The sequence below is a fragment of the Chlamydotis macqueenii genome, chromosome 17 (genome assembly GCF_036417535.1).
Source record: "Chlamydotis macqueenii isolate bChlMac1 chromosome 17, bChlMac1.mat, whole genome shotgun sequence".
NCBI lineage: Eukaryota > Metazoa > Chordata > Aves > Otidiformes > Otididae > Chlamydotis > Chlamydotis macqueenii.
The window spans coordinates 14377235-14386849 of NC_141572.1; the positions used below are offsets into that span (position 1 = coordinate 14377235).

At 64.8% G+C, this 9615-nt stretch overlaps 1 protein-coding gene across 1 annotated transcript; it reads left to right on the plus strand.

The window, feature by feature from the left end:
• The first annotated feature begins 642 nt into the window (after positions 1–642).
• CABP7 (calcium binding protein 7) lies at positions 643–5948 on the plus strand. Its single transcript, XM_086761598.1, has 5 exons — positions 643–795; positions 3031–3174; positions 4456–4568; positions 5347–5500; positions 5594–5948. Exons 1-5 carry the CDS (start codon positions 687–689, stop codon positions 5719–5721), a joined length of 648 nt encoding a protein of 215 aa, XP_086617724.1. The 5' UTR covers positions 643–686; the 3' UTR covers positions 5722–5948.
• Positions 5949–9615: the final 3667 nt, after the last annotated feature.

Below are 9615 nucleotides of genomic sequence, written 5' to 3' on the forward strand. Positions count from 1 at the left end.
AGCCCCGTTTGCCAGGCGGGACCGTTCCAAACCGGATTCGGAGGATGCTCGGAGGGAATCGGGGGGGGCGTGCGTGGGGTGCGGGGGGGCGTGTGCGCCGCGCGGGGGCTGAGCCAGCGGCGGGGAGCCGAGCCCCGGCCCTGCCCGGGACACCGAGCGGGGAGGAAGACGAGGAGGAGGAGGAGGAGGAGGAAGAAGAGGCCGCCTTCAGCCTCGGCCCCGCCATGCCGGGCCCCGCCGGGGAGCCTGGCCCGGCCTGGGGGCTGTGAGCGGCCCGGGGCTGGCGGAGGTTTATTTGGGGGGGGCAGGGGGGGGCCCGGAGCGGCATGGCCAGCCCCCCCCCACCCCCCCCGCCGCCGCTACCGGGATTTAGCCGGTGCCTCGGATGCTTTCGCCTCCCGTTCCCACTTCGGCGGGGAAACCGGTGCCCCCCTCCCACCTCAGCCTCCCCCGCCCCCCCCCCCCTCCCGCCCTGACTCCCCGGTGAGGGGCTCGGCACCCGGGAGCGCCCGGTGGGTGCCGGGCGGGGGGCGGCGGGCGACCGGTAACTTGGTTTTAGCTTAACCGGCTGGGGCACCCCCCCGCTCCATCCTCCTCTTCCTCGCTCCCGAAGAGATTTGGGTTAAAACTTCGGGGTTTTGGGTTTTTTTTGTTTTGGGTTTTGTTTTTTGGGGCAAACCCCGAAGATGCCGTTCCACCCGGTGACGGCGGCTTTGATGTACCGGGGGATCTACACCGTCCCCAGCATCCTCGCCGAGCAGAGCCCCGTGGAGATCCCCGAGGACGAGCTAGAGGGTGAGTGGGGTGGGGGGGGGGGCACCCGGCCCACCCGGGGTGCGGGGGCTCGGGGGGGGGTGGGGGTCCGGGCCCCCCCCCCGCCTTTCCCCGGTGCCGTGGGGTGGCAGAAGGGGAGCGGGATGCGGAAGGCGGCGGGGGGGGGGGAAGCAGAGCGTGGGGGGGGTCCCGGTGTGGCGGCCGTGGCGGCAGGGACACGGCAGGGACCGGCTGTGGCGGCGTGGGGCTGGAGACCCCCCCCGCTCCCCCCACCCCCGCGGCGTGCACCCTTCCCGCTGTCATAATATGACAGTGGCGGTGTCACCCGTGTCACCCCACCCGTGTCACCCCCACCCATGTCATTCCACCTGTGTCACCCCACCCGTATCACCCCTCTTGAGTCACCTCATCCGTGTCGCCCCACTCGTGTCACCCCCCCACCCGTGTCACCCTACCCAGGTCACAGCGCCCCCCCCCCCCCACGGCCACACAGTGTCCCGGTGCCCACCCGTGTGAGGAGTGGGCCCGGTCTCAGCTCGCTGTCACCAGAATGGCTTTTTCCAGCCCAAAAGTTTGCTGGGGGGGGGGGAGGGAAGCGGCGGGGAGGGAGCTGGTGGTGCCTCCAGGCTGCCCCGTGTCGGGGTGCCCCACAGGACCCCCACGGGGGAGGGGGAAGCGGCTGCAGCACCCGTGGCCCCCATCGCTGCCCCGGCACCGCAGGGGAAACTGAGGCAGGGGGCAGCCCCACGCTGTGGCTGCGGGAGGGGGCGGCGGGGCCTTGGCGCTGGGCCCGGGGACGCCACCGGGAAACTGAGGCATGGAGCCCACGTTTGGGGGGGGGAGGTGTGAGGGGGTCCAGCCCCACGGCCTCGCCGGGAGCCGCGGGCGGGCAGGGGGACGGGGTCACGCCGGGCATGCGGGGGCGTGGGTGTGTGCCCGCAGCTCCGCAGGGCGTGTGCGTGGCCGTTTCCAGCCTCACTGCAGGGGCCGTGTGCGCACGAGTGTGTGCAGGCGCGTGTGCACGAGTGTGCGCACACACACCTTCGGAGCGCCCCGCTGCACCGCGTGTGCGGGCGCACTCGCCTGTTTTTGTGCACGTGCACGGCCTCGCTGCAGGGTGCACCTGTGCGTGTTTACGTGTGCACACATATGGCGCCTCACTGCAGCGCGTGTGCACACGTGTGTAAGCACGTTAGCCTCGCTGCAGCACGTGCGTGCACACATGCAACTCCGCTGTAGGCCGCGCACGCGCACGCACGGCGTCAGAGCAGGACGGGGCGGCGTGCACAGCCCTGCTGCAGCGAGCACGCGTGTGCGCACAAGCACAGCGTCCCTGGAAGGCGAGCGTGCGTGCACCGCTGCAACCTGTCTGCGTGTGCGTGTGTGCACAAGCGCATCGCTGCAAGCCGGGTGTGCGCGTGTGTGTGTGCGCGCACGCACAAACGGAGCAGCGCTGCAGCGTGGGCGTGCGCGCGTCCCTGCGTGTGCAAGCGCATGGACGGCATCGCTGCGCGTGTGCGCGTGCATGCACGAGTGGGCTGTGGAGAAGCCTTTCCCACAGGCCAAAACCCCCCACACTCCCCCAAAACACCTCCGGAGACGTCGCCGCCTGGAATCATCCCGGGAAGGGATGTCCCCAAGCGCTGGGGATCCATGGCACAGCCCTGCGTCGGTTTTTTCCCCCCAAAAAAAAAAAAATCCCAAAATTTCTCCTGTTGGGCTCCTCCAGCACGAAACCCTCCAGCAGCCGGCAGAGCCGGCGTTTCCACTGCCCGGCGCCTGGCGAAGGGAGCGGGGCGCCGCCATCCCAACCCTGTTCCTGATATTCCCTGGATAGACGAACTTGCCTGCTCCCTGCTTTCCCATCGGCCTGGATCCAGCTCCGCGTGCCGGGGGCGAGGGGACGTGGAAAAAGCAGAAACTCTCCCCAAAATGGCGCGGAGCCCCAAGCGTGGCGGGAGGCGGGCTGGAGCTGACGGGCGCCGGTTTGGGCGCGCGGCAGCCGTGGTGCCTCAGTTTCCCCACCGCCCTCGGGGCTCGGCGCAGCCTCTCCCCGCTTCATCCCTTGTTTTTGAGCCCGAGCCCCAGATCCGCCAGGATTCTCCGCTCCCCGCGCCTCAGTTTCCCCCCTGTAAGGGGGCGCGGGTCACTGCAGGCCACCGGCGCTGGGGGTCCGTGGGGACGGGACCGGAGGAGGGGTGCCGGTGCTTTTGGGAGGGGGTCGGCCGGCCTGATTCCCCGCTCCCCGCCCCGCAGAGATCCGCGAAGCCTTCAAGGTGTTCGACCGGGACGGCAACGGCTTCATCTCCAAGCAGGAGCTGGGCACGGCCATGCGCTCGCTGGGCTACATGCCCAACGAGGTGGAGCTGGAGGTCATCATCCAGCGCCTCGACATGGACGGTAGGACCCCACCCGGGACCCCCCCCGGCCCCCGCCCTTTGCCGAACGGCCCCCATTCGCCCCGTGTCCGCCCCCCCGGGAGGGCCTGAGCCGGACTCTGCCTTGTGCCCAACACCTTCGGCTCGGCCGTCGGCGTCACCAGGGCCACGTCCTTGGCCACGTTGGCCGTGCCCCCACCGCCCGCCGGGCCGCCATTGGCCTGTCCCTGTCGCTCTCGCGTCACAACCGTAATGAGCTCGTTAATTTATTGGTTTCCTTTTTTTTTTTTTTTTTTTTCTCCCCCGTCCCCATTTAAAAGCCTTTCCGGCAGCGCTGCCAAGGCGCTGCGCCCTTCGTTACTCATCGTCAGCCCCGGCCCTGCAGCCCCGCCGCCAGCACCCGCCGCGGCCGTGTCCCCTGTCCCCTCCCCATGTCCCCTCTCTGGGGTCACGGCCGCCTCGGGACCGGGACCCAAATGGTATTGTGGTCCCAGTTGGAACTGGGGTTCCAGTTGACATTGAGGGGGTCCTGGGTGGTGTTGGGTGTCCCCAGCCAGCATTGGGGAGGGGGTCCCAGTTCACACTGGGGGTCCCCAGAGGGCATGGGGGGCCCTAAGTAGCCTTGAGGGTCCCCAGGTAGCACTGAGGGTCCGAGGTGGCACTGGGGAGCCCAGTCTTGGATATCCCAGTTCGTGTTGGGGACCCCAAACATTGCTCGAGGTCCCCACCCAGTGCTGAAGTCCTTGGTTCATTTTGGGGGGCCCCCAGCCAGCATTGGGGGTCTCCAGACAGACTGGGGGGGGCTCCAGGTGGGGGGGGTCCCAGCTGGCACTGGGGACCCTAGTCAGTGTTGGGCGTCCTGGCCGATATTGGGGGACCCCTGACTTTGCTGGAGCTCCCCAGCTGGTGTTGGAGGTCTCCAACTGGTTTCAGGGTCCCTCACCAGCCACGGGGGCCTGGCTGGGATTGGGGGTCCCCAGCCGGTTTGGGGGTCCCTGCCTGGTGAAATCCGAGGTCCTGTCACAGCAGCTGCCGCTCCGGGCCGTCGGGGGTGGGCGTTAGCGACTCTGTGGTGGGATGGGGGGGCTCTGAGCCCCCCAGGTGCCGTGCCCAGGAGTGGGGTCCCCCAAAAAACCTCAGAGGCTTGGAGCAGGAGGAGGGGGGTACAGCTGAGCATCATGCAATCCAGGCAGGGTGCTCCCCCCACCCCCAAGCACCCCATGGGGACCCTTGCCAGGGTGGGGGGGGTCACACATCCCCCCATGCCCGGCGGGGGGGTGACGGCCGCCCCCGTGTCCCGCAGGCGATGGGCAGGTGGACTTCGAGGAGTTTGTGACGTTACTGGGGCCCAAGCTGTCCACCTCGGGCATCCCGGAGAAATTCCACGGCACGGATTTTGACACCGTCTTCTGGAAGGTAGGGACCCCCCCCCCCCCCACCTCCCACCCAGGGGGGTCCAGCACCCCGGCCCCCACGCCGAGAGCCCCGGGGATGGGTCCGGGTCAGGGTTGGGGTTGGGGTTAGGGTGAGGGTTAGGATCAGGCTCTGGGTCAGGCTTAGAGTTGGTGTAAGGCTTAGGGCTAGGGCAAGGTTACGTTTAGAACCAGGATTAGCAGCAGGTTTAGGGTCGGGCTTAGGGCCAGGGTTACAGTCAGGTTTAGGGCTGGGGTCAGGGCTGGGGTTAGGGTGAGGGTCAAGCTCAGGCTCCAGGTTAGGGTTAGTGGACCGGTTATGTTTAGAACCAGGATTAGTGTCAGGTTTAGGTTCGAGTTCAGGGTCAGGGTTAGGGTCAGGCTCCAGGTTAGAGTTAGGTCAAGATTATGTTTAGAACCAGGATTAGCATCAGGTTTAGGGTTGGGATTAGGGTCAGGTTTGCGGTTGGGGTGAGGGTCAAGCCAGGTTAGGGTTAGGTCAAGGTTATGTTTAGGGTCAGGGTTAAGGTCAGGTTTAGGGTCAGGGTTAGGGCGACGGTCAAACCCAGGCTCCAGGTTGGGGTTAGGCCAAGGTTACGCTTAGAACCAGGATCAGCGGCAGGTTTAGCGTCGGGCTTACACCAGCCCACGGCTTTCCTGTCCCCGCCACGGCGCGAGCGCCCGCCTGGTTCCCCTCCTCGGAGCCACCAAGGGTGCTGGTGACCCCGCGGTGCCACGCGCCCCCCGGCCGCGGGGTCAGCCCCCCGCCCCGCTGCCCGCAGTGCGACATGCAGAAGCTGACGGTGGACGAGCTGAAGCGGCTGCTGTACGACACCTTCTGCGAGCACCTCTCCATGAAGGACATCGAGAACATCATCATGACGGAGGAGGAGAGCCACATGGGCACGGCCGAGGAGTGCCCCGTCGACGTGGAGAGTGAGTGCCGCGCGGCCGCCGGTGCCGCGGGGACCCCGCCGCGTCCCCGGGGTGGCGTGGGGGTGACCGCCGGGCTCTCCCGTTCCCCCCCAGCCTGCTCCAGCCAGCAGATCCGGCAGACCTGCGTGCGGAAGAGCCTCATCTGCGCCTTCGCCATCGCCTTCATCATCAGTGTGATGCTCATCGCCGCCAACCAGGTGCTGCGCAGCGGCATGAAGTAGCGGGGGGGCGGGGGGGGGGCCGCGCCCGAGCGCCTGCCGCCGCTGAGCCGCGCCCATAGCGGGGGCATAGCGATACGTATATATCTGTATATCCATATTCGAGTCAGACACACCCCCCCCCCCCCCCCCCCGCCCCCGGCTCCGGGAAGGGGGGCGAAGCCGCGGCGGGGAGACCCTCGCCGGGTCCCCGCCGTCCCGGGGCGACGCGATGGGACGGCTGGACGTGGAACGCGGGAAACTTGGATAAAGACGTGCCGAACAAAACAAACAAACAAACAAACAAAAACCTTCGCCAGAAAAAAAAAAAAAAACAAAAAAACCCACACCAAAACCAAAACCCACCCTGACCCGTAAGTGCATGTACGGTGCATGGAGCCCCGTGTGCTGCCCCCTCCCCGCGCCGCGGGCGGGATGCCCCCCCGGCGTGGATCCCGTGGGATACGCCGTCTGTAGCTCTCTAGTTCCGATAAAAGCCAAATCATTCCCTAAGCAATACACGCGCCGGAGACGGTCTCTGGGCTGCGACGGGAGCGTTTGCATGGACCTGGCTGCCAAGGGCTGGATTTCACCACCCCCCACGCCCCCAACCCCAGCACCCAGACCCCCACCCCGACCCCCGCGCCGTGCCTCAGTTTCCCCACCCGCCGGGTGGGGGGACGACGCTGACCTCCTGCTTGATGCACTTTGAGCTGACACCCCCCCCCCACCCCCCGCCACCCTGGGAAGAGCCGGGGGGACCCCGAGCCCTCGACCCCCCCCAGCCTGTATGTAGCACCCACCCAGGCACCGGACTGGTTCGGATTTGGGGCCGTTTCTCATTCTTCGGAGTTGTTTTGGGGGTTTTATTTATTATTATTGTTATTTTATTTTATTTTTCCTCTTCCTGGTTGGTTGTTTCCGATCTGAAATAAAACTGGGATTTCTGAAGCGCTCTGGGCTGCTGGGGCTCCTGGCGACGCGGCGGGGGGCAGCGATGGGGCGATGGGTGCCGGGTGGGTGCTGCCCTTTCCCGTGATGGGCGCGAGCGGTTTTATTCCCCTCTCCTCGTCTCCGCACCCCGATATTTTACGTCGGCGCTCGACTGATTTTTTTAAGGCCTTACGACACGCCTCAGCGGGGAGAACGCATGGCCTTCCCAAAATCCGGGCCCCCGGGGGGCTCGGAGGCCCCTGGCAGGGAGAGGAGCACCCCTCTTGCCCCCAATTCTCGCCACGATGGGGTCCGTGCTCCCCCCCGGTGCTGAGCGATGCTGTCCCGCTGACGAAAACGCGCCGACCGCAGCGGCAATCGCGGCTGCTCGGGGCGGGGGGGGGCGGCCCCGCGCCCGCCTAATGCATCCCCGAGCCCCCAACGATGCATTTTTAATGGCAGCTAGATTAAAATAATAAATAAAAGCAGGGGAAGCGCTCGGCACCGTGAGCGTACGGGGGAAGGCTGCCGACCCCCCAACAACGGGCAACGCCAGCGGGGTTCCCTTTGTGGGCAACAGGGCTGCGGGAGCCCATCCCCGGGGCGTCGGGGCTGGGGCAGCCCAGCCTTCATCTCCTGGAGCCCCGTTTGACCCCCACATGGGGAAAACACATTTCCCTGTGCCTGCCTGGGATCTCCCACCCTCCGGACGGGGGGACAGCCGGTTTTCGGGACGCCAGGAGGAATCGGCTGCGTTTTACTGATGGGGGTTTGGGGTTTTTTCTTTTTTTTCTTCTTTTTTTTTTTTTTTTTCTCTCGTATAATTTATCAAACAAATCGAAGCGAACGTCCAAATGAGAAAGGAAAATGGGAAGTGCTCCACGGCAATGAAATCATTTCGGCTGCCTCGCAAACCGGGGGAGGCTCCGCGCCCGTAATGAAATTCCATCCATCTCCCCGCGGAAAGTTTGGATTTTTTATGAACCGGCGTTTCCAAAAGAAGGCACGTGGCCTCCAAGATATATATATAGATATATAGATATATATCTATATATATATTTAATTATCTTTTTTTTTTTAACCAGTCTATTATAGACACTGTGAATAAACACAAGGGGGCCAAAAAGAAAGAGGACAAATTAATTTGCTGAAAAATACAGTAACACCAAAGAAAAATTAGATAAAAGGAATAACGCGATCCCCCAAGCTCAGCTTTTCAAAGCTGCTCAATTAATTTTGATGGGAACTGGGGGAAGGGATTTCTCCGGGCTGGTTTGGAGACGGCAGCGCCCGACGGAGGAGCAGGCGGGCGGCATGGGGTCCCGGCCACGTTCCCCACGCGCCGGCCTCGCGCCGCTCTGCCGCAGCCGGGGATGGCTCATTGCGGCTGCCGCGAGCCGGCGATGCTCCTCGCTAATTTAATTAAATGCTCGCTGGGAAAGGAAAGAAAAAAAAAAAAAGAGATCGTAGCTTGCGAGTGCTGCAGCGGGATGGGAGAAGGTGTCGGGGAGGTGCGGGGCTGCCCTGAGAAGCGTTTTGGGACAGGAAGGGAAGAAGCTGTGAAGGTTATTTCCCTCTCTGGCGCTGCAAGCAGCGTGGGGTGGGCTCAACCCCATCCCTGTCCCCTCTCCCCATCCCTGCCTCTGTCCCATCCTCATCCTGTCACTGTCTGCATCTCATCCCCATCTCTCTCCTCATTCCCATTCTTATTTCCATCCCTGTCCTGTCCTCATCCCTGTCTCCATTCCCCTCCCTATCCGATCCCCATCCCTGTCCCAATCTCCCTTCCAATCCTGCCCCCATCCCCATTCCTATCCCATCCTGCCCCCATCCCCATCCAGTCCCCATCCTGTTCCCATTCCCAACCCCATTCCCATGCCCATTCCCTTCCCCATCTCCACCCTGTCCTCATTCCCGTCCCCATTCTCATTCCCATTCCTCATCTCCATCCTGTCTCCTTTCCCATTCCCGTCGTGTCCCTATCCCTGTCCCTATTCCCATCCCTGTCCCCATTCCCATTCTTATCCTGTCCCCATCCCCATCCCCATCCTGCCCCATTCCCATTCCCGTTCCCGTTCCCACCCCCATCCCGGTCCCCGTCCCCCCCAGCAAGCGCTGCCAGAGGACACGGGGCAGAGCCCGGTGGGGCTGCGCCTTGGCAGGGCCCCAGCAGCTGCTCATTTCCCTAAAAGCTTCCCGATAAATCACTCCGGCTCTCGCTCCAGAAAAGGCACTTTGGCTGGCGCCCTCGCCCGCGGCCGCGGCTCCTCACCGCCCACCCCGGGCACCCACCCATGCCCTGCTGAGGACGCCGAGCCCCGCGGGGCCACCCGCATCCCCGCGGCATCCTTTGGGAACGGGGTGCCAGCCGTCCCAGGGGCGCGTGGGAGCGCGGGAAGGAGCCCAGCGCCCCGTCCTGCTTCGGTGTTTTGCTCCCCTCTGCCGACAGCCTCCTCCCCCGGCTCAGCGCGCAGCGACCCACGCCGTCGGTACATCCCCTGACACCGCGCCGTAAAGCGCGTCCCCATAAAATCCTGGAATTCACAGCTCCGACAAGCACCTGGGAGCAGCGCGGCAGCCTGCGAGCGACGCTCAGCTCGGCCTCAACGGCCGGAGCGCGAACAAGCTCTTGTGGGAAAACCCGATTTTAATGAAAGCCCCTCTCAGCCTCCCCGGACGGGCGGGTGCTCGGCAGGGAACGCTCCCGCTCTCGGCTCTCAGGCTTTACCGGGAGTTTCTGCGTCACGAGCGGCTCATCTCTTCGGGAGCGAGGAAGAGCGCGGAGGGGCTGCGGCTGCGTTTGCGTTCTACGCTGTGATTTTCATTCACGGTTCGGTTCTGCAGCTCGCCCGGGGAGCTGCCCGCTGCTCCAGCCAGCTCCACTGGAGCCACGTTTCTCCACCAAATGGGAGCTGGATCTGGGGAGCGGCTTCGGAACCACAAAGCTTGCGAGCGTTGGGCAAAGCAAATTCCCAGGGCCGCTCC